This window comes from Mobula hypostoma, chromosome 9 (assembly GCF_963921235.1).
Source record: "Mobula hypostoma chromosome 9, sMobHyp1.1, whole genome shotgun sequence".
NCBI classification, from domain to species: Eukaryota; Metazoa; Chordata; class Chondrichthyes; order Myliobatiformes; family Myliobatidae; genus Mobula; species Mobula hypostoma.
In genome coordinates, this window is record NC_086105.1 from 142,159,363 (window position 1) to 142,175,903 (window position 16,541).

At 45.0% G+C, this 16,541-nt stretch overlaps 1 protein-coding gene across 1 annotated transcript in view; it reads left to right on the top strand.

Annotated features, from left to right (window-relative positions):
• The window catches only part of pkd1a (polycystic kidney disease 1a), a 286,990-nt gene that overhangs the window by 154,584 nt on the left and 115,865 nt on the right, over window positions 1-16,541 (top strand). The window contains exons 21-26 of the mRNA XM_063059334.1: window positions 457-616; window positions 2,588-2,740; window positions 4,892-5,036; window positions 7,411-8,013; window positions 8,111-8,273; window positions 11,229-11,481. Of these exons, the coding sequence (XP_062915404.1) occupies window positions 457-616; window positions 2,588-2,740; window positions 4,892-5,036; window positions 7,411-8,013; window positions 8,111-8,273; window positions 11,229-11,481 (1,477 nt within the window). The remainder of the gene's footprint in view (window positions 1-456; window positions 617-2,587; window positions 2,741-4,891; window positions 5,037-7,410; window positions 8,014-8,110; window positions 8,274-11,228; window positions 11,482-16,541) is intronic.

Here is a 16,541-nt window from a genome sequence, read left to right on the forward strand (position 1 = left end):
ACCACAGCTCCTCAAGTCTTGTTAACATCTTTGTATATTTTCTCTTCACTCTTTCAGTCTATTAATGTGGTCTGGTTTGTAAGGTTTTTTTTAACATTTAATCTAAAATCCCCAGGGATTTAATATCAAATTATTCAAAAGACTAATTTGTTTGATTTAGAATGGAAATATTCTCTCATTTTGACTTACCCCTGTTATAAGTTTGACAAATAAGGTTAAAGTTCCAAATAACTTGGATCAAATTTGTATCAAGGGTTTAACTTAGTTGACATCTCTGCCTTGATGCCTGCTGGGTACATTCCAGACAGTGAGACAGTTCAAGATCTGGGTCCTGAGCGACAAGATAGGTCAGCCTTGTTAACCCCTTTGTCTTCTGAGCTTGTTAACCCCTTCGTCTTCTGAGCTTACTTACATCGAGTACAGTTCTCAGTCCACAATCTCCCTTGGTCTCTGCAGGTCTGTGGTTATCAACATCACCAGCACCCCCGAGGGCTTTCAGAGTCTCACCGACTGGATGGAGCTCGAGACCGAGACCAAGCTACAGGAGCTCTTGAAACAAGGGGACCCCCAGCCTACCGTGGAGTATGCCCTCGCCCTGGTTACTGTGCTCAATGAGGTAGTGTTCTGCTCAAGGATTTCCCCCCCCAACCCAACTCCATCTGTAATTTTGCGCCCTCAGCTCTTTGGATGTGAACTGTTTAAGTCCCTGCAACTCTGCTGTTGTCCACCCCATCATATTCCTTCACAAGACCTGTCACTTTTTGACACCCCTCTGAATTTCTCTTCCTTTGTCTTTATTTTCGGGTAGGTAGTCAAAGAATTTATTTTTCCTGGGTGGAAGTAATTTTCAGTTGAGAGGGGAAAGATTAAAGGAGGTACATACATATCGGATGGCACTGTGGCGTAGCGCTTTACAGCGCAGTGATCGTGGTCAGGATTCAAGTCCTGCCACCGTCTGTAAGGAGTTTGTACATCCTCCCCAACCATGATGGTTTCCTCCACGTGCTCTGGTTTCCTCCCACATTCCAAAGATGCACCAGTTAGGGTGAGCAAGTTGTGAGCATGCTATGATGGTGCCGGAAATGTGGCCACACGTGTGGGCTGCCCTCAGCACCGTCTTCAGAGTGTGTTGGTTGTTGACGCAAGCAATGCATCTTGCTGTATGTTCTGATGTTTCAATGTAATAGGCCTCCGTAGGTCAGGGTCGACGGTAGATGTTGCATCCTAGCTGCCTAGATATGCAAGCCAAGGCAGTACAATATGTTGCCCATATTACAAGCACCCCCTCTCCACACATCTGATGAACCCAGAGGAGCAGGAGAGACCGATACACTTTTGCACCAGCAGCATCACGGAAGTTGCCAGTCAGCATTGAACTCAATGTAGGGCTGCCTTAGCGACTCCAGCTCCAGATTTCTCCCTTGGGGTTTACTCCCGAAGCTTCCCCCATGAGTGGGTATAACTGAGAGGCAGTGGATGTCTCAGATCAGAGTTTTCCTTCTCCTAGATGAGCTGCCAGCCACGCTGACAAGCCCCGTCTGCCCAAAGTGACTGGTTTAAGGCATCAGTAATCCTCCTTTGCCCCTTTTCCAGTCCATAAAAATGGTTCTGCTGGGCTTAGTAGTTAAGCCACTCATGAAGGCCAGGAGCTGGACTTGGTTGTCAGAGCCTATTTGAGGTGCATGTCATTGGGAGCATTTAATGGGTAGTGGGAGCTTATCCCCACTACCACCGCCTCCTGGCGGTAACAACATTAAGGAAGCTGTTTGAATGCACATGTGACAAATAAAGCTAATGTTTACTTGGAAAGTTTTTTCTTCAGAGTGGTGGATGCCTGGAATTCACTACCAGGGTGATAGCAAAAGCAAATTTATTTCCTGCGGAGCATGGAGAAAGCTCACCTCTGTCCCAGGATACTGACGGACTTTTACCACTGTACCATTGAGGGCATACTCACCAACTGCACCTCAGTGTATGGCAATTGTCCCGTATCGGACCGCAAAGCACTCCAGCGTGTGGTGAAAACTGCCCAGCGGATTATTGGCACCCAATTGCCCACCATTGAGAACATCTACCATGAACGCTGCCTGGGCAGGGCGAAAAGCATTATCAGGGATGCATCTCACCCTAACCATAGACTTTTTACTCTCCTCCCAAACGGTAGGCGCTACAGGAGCCTCCGCTCCCGTACCAACAGGCACAGGAAGAGCTTCTTCACTGAGGCTGTGACCCTGCTGAACCTCTCACCACAGTGCTAAGCAGTATTGCACCCATATTGTACTGTCTCAGTACTTTTATATTTGTGTGCTGTAGCACTTTTTATTCGCAGTTATTTTGTAAATAACACTATTCTTTGCATTTCTGGTCAGATGCTAAATGCATTTCATTGGCTTTGTATCTGTACTCGGTATGATGACAATAAAGCTGAATCTAATCTAATCAAATCTAAATATAATTGAGTCGTAGCAGACACAAGGCCTATTTCTACTTCTTATGATCCTTTGTGGTTGAAGAGGAGAATTATGTGCCGTGAATTGACGTTAGCTTGCATCTTACCAACTGCACATTTTCAAACCTCCCCTTGCAGTACGAGAGGAGCAAGAGCTACCAAAGGGAGTCAGCGAACGAGACCATCAGCAGGATTAACATTCGCAGTAACATCACGCTGGCCCTCACCTCACTGAAGGTCACCACAGTGGATGATATTCAGCAGATTTCGGCGGCACTGGCCCAGTGTACGGTAAGGGTTCACTCGTTCTCTGTGCGAAATGTAAGGACAATGCAAAAGGGAGGAGAGAGAAATGGCAGTAAAGATGGCCCAGGAGACCCAGGACCGTCACTCACTCAGAGGGATTAAGCCCCAAGTCAGCTCTGCTGGAATACAGACTCAGCGCCCCATTCTAAATTCCATTACATCCCTACTATTTACACTTACCATGACATCTAAAACTTTGACAAACTTCTGTAGTTGTGTAGTGGAGAGTGTATTGACTGGCTGCATCACAGCCTGGTGTGGGAGCACCATTGCCTTTGAATGGAAAATCCTACAGAAGATAGTGGATTCGGCCCAGTGCATCACAGGTAAAGCCCTCCCAACCACTGGGCACATTTACGTGAAACGCCGTCATAGAAAAGCAGCATCCATCATCAGAGACCCCCTACCAGCCAGGCAGTGCTCTCTTCTCACTGCCGCCATCAGGTAGGAGGTACAAGAGCCTCAGGACTCGCCCCACCAGGTTCAAGAACAGTTACTACCCCATAACCATCAATCAGGCTCTTGAGTAGAAGAGGATAACTACACTCATTTGCCCCCTCATTGAGATGTTCCCACAACCAATGATCTCACGTTAAGGACTCTTTATCTCATTATTTCATGTTCTTGTTATTTATTGCTATTTATTTATATTTGCACTTGCACAATCTGTTGTCTTCTGCAGTCTGATTGATCTTTCATTGATCCTGTTGTAGTTGCTATTCTATAGATTTTGAGTATGCCCGCAGGAAAATGAGTCTCAGGGTTGTATATGGTGACATATAGGTACTCTGATAATAACACTTATTTGAACTTTATTTTATTGGGAGACACTGCCTCAGGAAGGGAACGTTGATCATTAGGGATCCCCATCATCCGGGCCGTGCCATCTTCTCACAGCTACCACAGGTTAGGAGTTACAGAAGGTTGAAAACCACACCTCTAGATTCACGGAGAGCTACCTCATTTCAATCATTTAGTTCTTGAACCAAACAGCCCAGCCCTAATCACTGCAGATTAGCAAAACTATGACTACTTTGATCACCTTGCACCAAAATGGACTTGTTTCTTTCAGTTCCAATTCTGTTTTTCTCTTGTAAAATTGTGCATAATTTATATTCCATCTGTGTTTATTGTGTGAATGCTGCTTATTCATTACTATATCAAAGTTGAGTTTATTGTCATACATGAAACCACCTGGTTTCCTTGGCTACGTAAATCCAGGGAACACACACACCGGTCCCGCCAAACCCGTGAGATTGAGACGGCTCTCCCACCCCAAAGTCCAGTTTGTGTGGATGCTGTGTGATTTGCTACCCTGTTACAACGCAGTGCCAAGAAATAACAGACAGCACACTGCAAACGATTAAAGGAATTTAATTATTAATCTTATCCTAATCAAAAGGTTAGTAAAGAAAAACAAAAAGGGCCCTTTATAATTACACGGTCGAACGTGCACAAGTTGGAGCTCAACTCTTCCAAAAGTCACACATATTCACCGAACCTCGGTAGAGCCCGACACCTTGCTCCACCGAATCACGGTCCCCCCACCGGGTCGAATCCTACGACCGGTTCTCCACAGCATCTTCTCTCTTCCTTCCCGCCGAACAAAAGACCCAGCTCACATTCCAAGGCACCCGTTATCTCTAACGATAGCCCAAACACTGCTTCTACAGAAAGACCATTACGTTAGCAGTGAAACCTTTCCCACATACACACAAGTACATATATGCACAGGTGAATTGTCATACACCAAATACATGGATACAATGAAAAACTCACAGCAACATCGCAGGGAAAATATTTAGAAATTAAACATAAATTATACACAATTTTTACAAGAAAGAACACAATTAAAATGAGGTGCACTTCAGTGCAAAGTAATAAAAGTCACTGGGGATGCTGCTGTAAGTAGCTTCTCATTGCACCTCTACATATATTTACTTGTGCTTATACAATAAACTTGACTTTGACTCTGATCAAATCTTTGGTCCTTGACCTTCAGTCAATCAAGAGGAGGGAGTACTCTGAGGAACCCTTGTCTCATCTTCAGGGGGTTTCCTGATTAAAATGAAATTGCACAGCATTTGCGAAAAAGCAAGATTGTCCTCTTCTCATTCTACCTCGCCTTCCTTCCAGGTGATCAGCAGGGAGTTCATCTGTGGTGAGTGCCAGAAGGAGACACTGTCAGCACTGGACAACATGATAACAGTCCTTCAGAAGGAAACGGGACAGGGTAAAATGACACCCACCTCCATCGGTGATAACATCCTTGACACTGTGGGTAAGTGCCGACTCGGCCAAGAAGCCGAACCAGTCTATCTGTCGTTCATGATAAAACTCTGCCATCCAACCTGCAGGTCTTGGTGACAGCACAGCGCAGTTATCGGCAGGCCACCAACCAAATCCACATGCCTGATATTTACACCCATTGAGAGAGGACACATTCTGAGTTCTGTATGTCATACACAGGAGTGTAGATTTACGTACTAAGACCGAGGGCATCTTTTGATACTTTTGTTTCCCTTATTTTGGCTTCCTGCACCTTCTCGGGTTCAGCTGCTTCACCACTGGAGGTAATGCCTAGATAGTCAGGGCTCTTAAGATCTGGAATTCTCTTTCTAACACCTATCCGCTGCACAACTCATAATGTAAACATAGGTAATGTAAGAAATAGGGGCAGGAGTATGCCATCTGGCAAGATGCTGCCTGACTTGCTTCGTTCCTCCAGCAGATTGCTTTGGTTTCCAACCTGGGCTCCACAGACCCCTCAATTAATGGCAGGGGTCCATGGCGTGAAAGAGTTTGGGAAACTTCAGTACATAGAAAATAGAACAGTACAGGCCAAGAACAGGCCCTTCAGCCTACAATGTTGTGCAGACTAATCAAATGGCTAACTAAACTAATCTCTTCTGCCTGCACAATGTGCATATCCTTCCATTTTCCTCACAACCATGTGCCTATCTAAACGTCTCTTAAAAGTCCCTAATGTATTTGCCTCCACCACCACCCCAGGCACCCACCACCCTCTGTGCTAAAAAACTTGCCCCTCACACCTCACTTAAAATCAGCCCCGCCACCACCTGAAATGCCTATCCTTTGGTAAGTAGATTTTGAAGTGTATCGGTTTATTTTTATTTATAGATACAACACAGCAACAGGCTTTTTTGGCCCAATAAGCATGTGCCTCCCAATTACACCCAGGTGAACAATTAGCCCATTAACCAGTATGCCTCTGAACTGTAGGAGGAAACCAGAGCACTTGGAGGAAACCCATGTGGTCTGGAGGCACTATAATAGCGATACACTAACCACTACACTACCATGTCACCTAATTGCTCCAGGTTCCAGCAAGTTCAGTCATTTGTGTCTCCGTGACCTTGAATTTAGCTCCACTTTCTCCCGGTCCCCCTCTGCCTTTTACTTTCCCCGTTTATCAGCCCTGACCATGGTTCTCTGGGACAGTGGTTCACAGTGGTCTGAGAGAAGAAATTCCTCTTCACCAAAAGGAAGTTGTTCTTTTAGAGTAGACAGAAGAGATTCTGCAGATGCCAGATATCTGGAGCAACACACACACAAAATGCCGGAGGAACACAGGAGGTCACATAGAACATAGAAATCTACAGCACATTACAGGCCCTTTGGCCCACAATGTTATGCCAACTTTGTAACCTTCTCTAAGCTCCATGTACCTATCTAAGAGTCTCTTAAAATACCCTGTTGTAACCACCTCTACAACGGTCGCTGGCAGTGTATTCCACACACTCACCACTCTGTGTGAATCTCGTAGCACCTATGGAGAGGAATAAAGAGCCAACGTTTAGATTATGAGAACACTCAGTCCTCTTTTATTGTCATTTAGAAATGCATATATGCATTAAGAAATGATACAATGTTTCTCCGGAGTGACATCACAGAAAACAGGACAAACCAAAGACTTAACACTGACAGAACCACATAATTATAACATATAGTTACAGCAGTGCAAAGCAATACCATAATTTGATGAAGAACAAACCATGGGCATGGAAAATATAGTCTCAAAAGTCCCTGATAGCGGGTGGCAAAAGGGAGAAACTCCCTGCCATAAACCTCCAGGCACCGTCAACTTGCCGATGCCTTGAAAGCAGCCGACCACAGCCGACACTGAGTCCATCCATCCGAAAATTTCGAGCTTCCGACCAGCCTCTCCGATACAGCCTCCCGAGTGCCATCCTCTGCCGAGCGCCTTCGACCTCACCCCGGCTGCTGAAACACACAAAGCCGAGGATTTCGGGGCCTTTTGCTCCGGGGATTCCGGTTACCACACAGTAGCAGCAGCAGCGAAACGGGCATTTCAGAAGTTTTCCAGATGTTCCTCCGTACTCTCACATCTGTCTCCATCAAGTCAGAATTGTGCACGGTCCCCTACTTGACAGATAACAGACACAGATACAGGATGAGACCTGTTGTAGGGTTTCAGTATGAAACATTGACTGTTTATTCCTGATGAGGGGTCTCAGCCCGAAATATTGACGGTTCATTCCTCTCCATAGATGGTGCCTGACCTGCTGTGTTCCTCCAGTGTTGTGTGTGTTGCTGTTAAGTGTTTGCTTTAAGTTTTGACATCAGAATACCTGCCTGAGCAGAAAAGCCTAACCAGTCGCTTTGTCTTGTAGGTGGCCTGATTGATATCACTAACCAGTTGGTCCCGGTTGTGAATAAGGTGAACCAGCCAGTGGCAAGTAAGCCTGAACTGGTGGCAACCAAGGCTTACGATCTGTCCATGAAGTTGATGCAGATTCTGATGGGTACACGGGTCCTGAACGAAGAGCCCTTGAGCGTGTCGGGTGCCAGGATGCGGGCTCAGGGGAAGCGCGCTGACCCGGGCCACTTGCTCTGCTTCGCCAACAAGTCCGGCTGCCAGTTCTCTATCCCGCCGTCCTTCAACAGCGTGTTCTCCAACATCAGTGACGTGACTCAGGTCATGATTCTGGTGGACTCCAACCCCTTCCCATACGGCTACATCAAGAACTACACCATCTCCAGCAAGGTGGCATCCATTGAGTTCAAGATGGATAATGGCTCACAGATCCCGATCGAGAGCTTGGACTCTGAGAAGGCCATTACAATTACAGTGTCTGCCAACTCTGCAGTGAGAAATGTCACTGTTAATACAACAGTTATCGCCCCACGGAAGTCAGTAATGGTGAATATTACATCTAGGAACTTAAATAAAAGGGCTGGCCTCCATATTCAGATCACATATACAGTTTTAAATGGTATGTATGGCACAGTTGAGTGGTTTCAGTGCGCAGGAGCTTGGGATGTGATGCCTCCTCATTCATGACTAGTGTTTCTCTGATCGTTCTGACACAGATTCCAGAACTTCCACCAGGACGGAAGCTGAGCCCTTTATCCAGGTTCTCCTCCACAATTCGACAAAGCCAAGTGAACATAACTACAAGGCTAAGAAGAGGATCTACTTGCAATCTGTAGGAGGAGCAGATCACAAGTTGTACACCTTCTTCTTGTCCCCGGAGTAAGCAGTTCTCAGTTATGCATTTGGTGCCTCGAATGCAATGCCAGGGGTGGTGGCAGAGGCTGGTACAAAAGGGACAGTTAATGGACTCTTAGATAGGCACATGGATGTAAGAAAAATGGAGGGCTATGTAAAACCATGAGACCAGGAAGCCATAAGATATAGGAGCAGAATTTGACCTATTGACTCATTCCATCATGGCTGATTTATTTTTCATCTCAACCCCATTCTCCTGCCTTCTCCCCGTAACCTTTGATATCCTTACTAATCAAGAACATACCAATCTTTGCTTTAAATATATCCATTGACTTGACCTGTGCAAATGAATTCCACTGATTCAACACTCTCTTCCTCCTCATCTCTATTCTAAAGAGACATCCTTTGATTCTGAGGCTGTGCCCTCTGGTCCTCATTACTCGCTTATTATTGGAAACATCCACTCTACGTCCACCCTATCCAGGCCTTCCAATATCCCTTTTGCCTCCCCCCCGCCCGCCCTTTCCTTCTCCCTGGGCCTCCTGTCCCATGATCCTCTCATATCTCTTTTGCCAATCACCTGTCCAGCTCTTGGCTCCATCCCTCCCCCTCCTGTCTTCTCCTATCATTTTGGATCTCCCCCTCCCCCTCCCACTTTCAAATCTCTTACTAGCTCTTCTTTCAGTTAGTCCTGACGAAGGGTCTCGGCCCGAAACGTCGACTGTACCTCTTCCTAGAGATGCTGCCTGGCCTGCTGAGTTCACCAGCAACTTTGATGTGTGTTGCCTGAAGTTCCAGGATCTGCAGAATTCCTCGTGTTGATGCTTTCAATATTCAGTATGTTTTATGTAAGAATGAAATGTTAGATGGTCCATGAAGTAGGTTTATATAGGTCAGCACAACATTGTGGGCCAAAGGGCCACACTGTCCTGTACTGTTCTATGTTATATATTTATTGGTATTTCCTCAGAATCCATAGCCACCCAGCAGCTCACTATTCCATTCATATAACTTAAAGCATTACAGCACAGTACAGGCCATTTGGCCCTTGAAGTTGTGTTGACTTTTTAACCTACTCTAAGATCAATCTAAGCTTTCACTCCTACATATCCCTCCATTTTTCTATCATTCAATTCAATGGTTGAATGGTTCCATTTAATATCAAAGGATGTATACAATATACAACCTGAAATTCTTACTCTTCACAGACATCCATGAAACAGAAGAAACCCCCAAAGACTGAATGTCAGAAAAACGTTGGAACCCCAAAGCCCCCCCTCCCCCTCCCATGCACAAGTTGCAGTAAAGCATCAACCCTCTCCCTGCCCCCCACTCGTTCCAGCGGGAAGCATCAGCCAACACTCTCCAAGCAATAACAATCCGCCAAAGAGTCCATGATCTAGGTCCATCAAAACCTGCAGTCCTTCGACATGTCACACGCTCCCTCTCTCACTCTCACCAACAAGGGAGAAAGAGGTGTCGCCCCTTCCACGGAAAGAGGGGAGACCAGCAGTGTTTTGATGTTACTGTCTGCAGTGTTGTTGATATTGTTATATTTCTGAATCCTTCCCAGTGGTTATCAGGGACCAGACTTTACTGGGTAAGTTGGTTATCCCTTGGTGTGATGTAGGATGGGCAATGGGTTAATGAACGTCAGTACTGTTTCAACGCTCTTTCAGCGTCTCTCCGAGTTACAGGAGAAAGACCGTGAAACAAGCTGCTTCATGCCCTGATGAAGGGTCTCGGCCCGAAACGTCAACTCTTTATTCCTCTCCATAGATTCTGCCTGACCTGCTGAGTTCCTCCCACACTTTAGGGTGTGTGTTGAAACAAGATGCTGCCTAGATCAAGTGCGTGGGCATGTCCTCTATAAGAATCTTCCTGTGGGTGTTTGAGTGTGTGTGTCTTGTTTGTTGCTGAGCATGTTCTGGTGTGTCTGTATCTAAGTGTGTGTATGCACTTCTGCATTCATCTGTGTGTGTCAGTAAGTGTTTTTTGTATTAAATAAGTATGTGTGTATTTGTGCATGTGTCTATAGGTGTGTTTATGTGCATATGTGTATGTGTGTGTGCCTGCATATACACACCCGGTGGTCACTTTGTTAGTTACACCTGTACATCTGCTCGTTAATGCAAATATCTAATCAGCCAATCATGTGGCAGCAATTCAGTACATAAAAGCATGCAAACATGGTCAAGAGGTTCAGTTGTTGTTCAGGCCAAACATCAGAATGGGGAAGAAATGTGATCTAAGTGACCTCGACCATGGAGTAATAGTTGGTGCCTAATGGGGTGGTTTAAATATTCAGAAACTGCTGATCTCCTGGAATTTTCACACACAACGGTCTCTAGAGTTTACAGCAAATAGTGTGAAAAACCAAAAAGAAAATCTAGTGTGTAGTGGTTCCGTGGACAAAAATGCCTTGTTAATGAGAGCCCGAACTGTCGACTTCTTACTCCTCTCCATAGATGCTGCATGACTTGCTGAGGTCCTCCAGCATTTCGTGTGAGCTGCTTGGGTTTCCAGCATCTGCAGACTTTCTTGTGCTTGTTAATGAGAGAGGTCAGAGGACAATGGCCAGACTGGTTCCAGCTGACAAGAAGGCATCGGTTACTCGAGTAACCACACGTTGCTGGAAAAGCATCTCGGAATGTTGAACTTTGAAGCAGGTGGGCTACAGAGGCAGAATACCACAACTGTACCTAATAAACTGGCCATCGAGTGTGTGTGTATATAACTGTATATACAGTATATATATACACATGTATGTGTGCGTATACGTGTGTGTGTATGCATGTACGTGTGTGTGTGTGTGTTTGTGTATGTGCGTACGTGTGTGTGTGTGTGTTTGTGTATGCATGTACCTGGGTGTGTGTGTGTGTTTGTGTATGTGCACCAGCACAGGTGTGGGAACAGCTAACTCATGGTTACAATCCAGGAAACTAATTATTTAATTATACACTCTCTTTATAACTTCAGTACGGAGGACACAACGAAAGACTATTATCTAAACATCACCAACTATTACTTCTCGCGCTCTGTGCAAGCGTCTGTCGGTGTCTACACGTCCCTTTGCCAGTATTTCAATATGACGTCAATGAGCTGGAAGACGGATGGGATTTTGCCTTTGGAGGACACCACGCCGGACAACGCTGTCTGCCTGACTCAACACCTGACTGCCTTCGGAGCAAGCCTGTTCGTGCCACCCAACTCAGTTCTGTTTATCAACCCTGTGAGTGACAAAAAGCCACTGAAATCACTGTCATTGCTGCTTTGTTTTGGTGTTATGCTCTTCCATAGCTCCATCAACGTACATCACTGCCAGCACCATTGTCATTACATTTTTAAAAAATAGGCCATTTGGTTCATCGGGACAATGCTAGCCCTCAAAGCAATCCCAGCATCCCATTCAAAGTCAAAATCAATTTCTTATCAGAGTACATTTATGTCACCATATACTTCCCTGAGATTTATTTTTTTGCAGACATGTGCAGGAAAATAAAAAAATACAATAGAATTTGTGAAAAACTATATATAAACAAAGACTGACAAACCAATGTGCAAAATACTTAATTCCTCTCTTTAATTTCCTGTGGCCTATTGTTTTTCACAGCTCCCACTGACTTGTGGGATCAGATTAGAGTATAAGACTATAAGATATAGGAGCAGTAATAGGCTGTTTGACCCATCGAGTCTGCTCTCCCATTTCTTCACGGCTGATCCATTTCCCTCTCAGCTCCAATCTTCTGCCTTCCCTTCGTATCCGTTCATACCCTGACCAATCAAGAACCTGTCAACCTCTGCCTTAAAATACACCCAATGAATTGGTCTCCACAGTCGCCTGTGGCGAAGACTTCCATAGATTCACCATTCTCTGGCTGAAGAGATTCCTCTTCATCTTCTAAATAGATGTCCCTCTCTGTTCTGAGGCTGTGTCCTCCGGCTTTAAACTCCCCCACCGTAGGAAACACCCTCTCGACACCCGCTATAGAGCAAGGTTGAGCAGGTTAGGACTTTATTCCAAGGAGACTAAAGGGTGACTACATAAGCAATGCGACCAGCATTGTCAAAAGCCCCTCCCATCCTTCCCACAAACTCTTTGACCTCCTTCCATTAGGCAGAAGGTTACCGCAGCACGAGAACCAGAGCTGTCTGGCTGGGGTAACAGCTTCTTCCCCCAGGCTGTTAGACTTCTTAATGCCCTGCTGCCACCCAGCGCACATGTGTGCTGTGTCTGAATGCCCTCCACCCCTTCTCACTCCCCAACCCACAGGCACGCTCTCATCCCTCACTGGTCACTTTTATTGCTGCTGTTTCTCATATGAATATGTTTGTGGTAATACTATACGGTGTCACATAAACATGCACCTGTCAATCTTCAGGCTATGATACTCAGGAACTTGTGCTAATACTACACCGTGACCATACGTGCTGGATTGTAACTATATGTACTGTGCATGACTATATGTATTGCGTTCCAGAGGAACACTGTTTTGTTTTGATGTATGCATATGTACTGGTGAATGACAATTAAACTTCAACTTGAACTTCTAGAGGTGTACGAAGCCATAAAGGTGTATAAAGGCTCTCGGCCTGTTTCTCAGTCAAAAGGAAGCAAAATCTAGAGGGCATAAGAGGAGAGAGATTTAATAGGATCTTGAGGGGCAACTTTTTTAAATGTATATGGAATGAGCTGCCAGTGGAAGTGGTTGAGGCAGGTACAATAATAAGTTCTAAAGGACAGTTCGACAGGCACATGATAGGAAAAGTGTAAGACAGGGGTTCCCAGCCTGGGGTTCACAGACCCCTCGTTTAATGGCAGGGGTCCATGGCATAACAAAAAGGGTTGGGTATCCCTGGTATAAGAGAATGTGGGCCAAACATGGGCAAATGGAACTAGCTTGGGTGGACATCTTTGTCAGCATGGCTCAGTTGGGCTGAATGGCCTGTTTCGATGCCTCATCCTCCTCAAACCTCCCCTGCTTGACCAAGGTTCTGATTATCCATCCAAATACTGCTTGTGGTTCAATGTTAAATTATGTCCAGAGACGCTTATGAGAAGCAATTTGGGGAGGTGACACTGCTGTCGAACATCCAGTTGCAATTGTTTCATCTGCCAAAGAAACTGAGGTTGCAATGCTTCACTGAATTGGGATACAGCTCCTCGGGTCAGGCGTTTGGACGTGGGAGAGTTTTCCCATAACTGTGTTGCCGCCCTAAATGCTGGCAGCACATCTGTGGGACAGAGGCTAATCCAGATGAGTAATGTTTGTCCTTCATCTGCACTTGGCTGTCGGCTGTTTGTTCCTTTCCATAGTTGTTGCCGGGTCTGCTGAGTTCCTCCAGTATTTTTGCGTTTATTGCTCTGGATTTCCAGCCTCTGCAGAATCTCTTGTGTTTATATCGTGCTTCCCTTGCTCAGTCTGAAACTAATATTTACTGGGATGTTCACACTTCTGACATGAATTGCCACAGTGCACGTGCTCTCTCAGACCAAGTGCTGGAGGAACTGAACAAGTCAGGCAGCATCCATGGAGCGGAATAAACAACCATCCCTTTGGGCTGAGACCCCTCCATCAGGAATGAAAGGGGAGGGGTGAAAATCCAGAATATGAAGTGGGAGGGTGGGGGGAAAGAGCACAAGCTTTCAAGTGACAGGTGAGATCAGGTATGGGGGAAGGGAGGGGGTGAAGTCAGAAGCTTGGAGGTGATAGGTAGAAAAGGTATAGGCTGAAGAAGAAAGAATTTGATAGGAGAGAACAGTGGACCATGGAAGAAAGGGAAGGAGGTAGGAAACCAAAAGGAAGTAATGGACAGGAGAGACCCTTCTTCAGATACCAAGCCCTGTATGTATAGCTCAGTCTGTCACAAGAAAAGCTCTCCCCACTGCTGAGCACATCTACAAGGAGCGCTGCCACAAGAAAGCAGCGTCCATCATCAGGGTCCCCTACCATCTAGGCCATGCTCTCTGCTTCAGGAACAGTTGTTACCCCTCAGCCATCAGGCTCCTGAACCAGTGTGGATAACTTCACTCACCTCAGCACTGAACTGATTCTACAATTCATGTTCTCAATATTACTTAGTGACCTATTATTCCTATTATTTTGTTTTATATTTGCACATTTTGTTGTCTTTTGCATATTGGTTGTTTGTCCGTCTTTATGACTATTTTTTCTATTGATTCTATTGTGTTTTTATGTATTTACTATGAATGCCTGCAAGAAAATCTATTTAAGCTTAGTATATGCTGACATATATGTACCTTGATAATTTACTTTGAATTTAATTACGTTACCTGAGGGGTAAGGGAGAGTAGAGACCAAGAGTTGCCTGTTATGATTGTAATTTGTCTCATGACAGTTGTATTGTTTCCTGCCCCTCGTTGCTCTTGAGCAGAAATAGACCATTCCACAGGGCATTTGACATCTCAGCTACATTTCAGTGGGACCGAAGTCACGAGCAGACCAGATCAGATGAGGCTGGCAGATTTCCCCTCCTGTACAACATTAGTGGACCATTAAGTTTGTAGGGGTCATCAAGACTCGATGTGTTAGTTTTAGTGCCTGATAACTTAAATTCTACAGTTGCCATGTTGGGATTTGAACATTTCTCTCGGGTCATAGTCCACCGCTGCTACCTGTAAAAAGTTTGTATGTTTTTCCCGTGACTGTGTGGGTTTCCTCCAGGTACTCCGGTTATCTCTCATAGTCTAAAGAGGTAGCAGTTGGTAGGTTAATTGGTCATTGTAACTTGTCCTGTGATTAGGCTAGGGTTAAATCGGTGGGTTGCTGGGTGGAGTGGCTCAAAGCGCCAGAGGGGCCTATTCCATGCTTTATCTCAGTAAATTAATACTGCAAGTACATTTCTGAGGATATCATGTCCAGCAATGTCATCACTAATGCATTACCATGTCAAAGATGTCACTCTTAAACGTAATCATAGAGTCATAGGACACTCCAGCATAGAAATGTGTTCTGCTTAAACATTTAACTTTCACCCTTAACCCATGACCTCTAGTTCTCGTCTCACCCAACCTCAGTGGGAAAAAAAAAGCCTGCTTGCATTTACATGTGGTAGACTTAATCAACTCAGAGATGCATCACAGCTTTAACATTTACAAGCTGTTCAAAGCACAACACAAGACCAAACAGAATTTAACAATGATCATAAATCAGAGTATTGAGTACAGGAGTTGGATGTTATGCTGAAGTTGTATAAGATGTGAGTGAGGCCAGGTCCTGTGTGCAGTTCTGGTCACTGAACTGCAGGAAAGATATCAATAAGATTGAAAGAATACAGAAAAACTTTGCAATGATGTTTTGGGGTCTTGGGGACCCGAGTTATAGAGAAAGGTTGAATAGGTTGGGACTCTATTCCCTGGAGCTCAGAGGAATGAGGGGAGATTTAATAGAGGTTTGCAAAAATATGAGGGGTATAAATAGGGTTAATGCAAGGAGGCTTTTTCCACTGAGGTTGGAGGAGACTAGAACGAGAGGTCGATTTTTAAGGACAACCCGAGGGGGAAACTGCTTCATTCAGAGGGTAGTATGAGTGGGGAGCAAGCTGCCAGTGGAGGTGGTGGATTTGGGTTCAATTGCAACATTTACGTGAAGTTCGGATAAGTACATGGACATGAGAGGTATAGAGGGCTATGATTCACATGCGAGCCAATGGCACTAGGCAAAATAACAGACTAGATGGGCTGAAAGGCTTGTTTCTGTGCTGTGGTGCTCTATAACTCTAAGTACATACAGAAATATTAAGACAGATGACTAAAACCCTGATCAAGATGCCTTCAATGAGGACCCATGCTGTGGAATTTCCTTTTTTAAACCTCTCCACTGCTCTAGTTCTCTCCTTCCACGTACAATATCAAAACTTTATTGCATTAGAGGGAAACAGCTGTGAGGAATTAGGGTAACTGTTAATAAAATTAGAGATTTTTTTATTATTTGCTCTCATTTAAATGATTTTAAGTGATTGTTTAAACATTTTTGCAAGTTTGGATAGACGTTCAAAGCTCTTTTGAATGTTTCTAAATGTTAAAAACATTTTTTAAATGTTTCAGAATGCTAGGCCGGCACAGTAGCGTAGTGGTCAGCACGACGCTTTATAGTACAGCAGACCCAGGTTCAATTCCCGCTGCTGCCCAGAGGAGTTTGTAGGTGGTTTTCCTCTGGGTGCTCTGTTTCCGCCCACAGTCCAAAGACCTACCAGTTGATAGGTTAATTGGTCATTGTAAATTGTCTGTGATTGGACTAAGATTAGATTGGGGGGTTGCTGGGTGCTGTA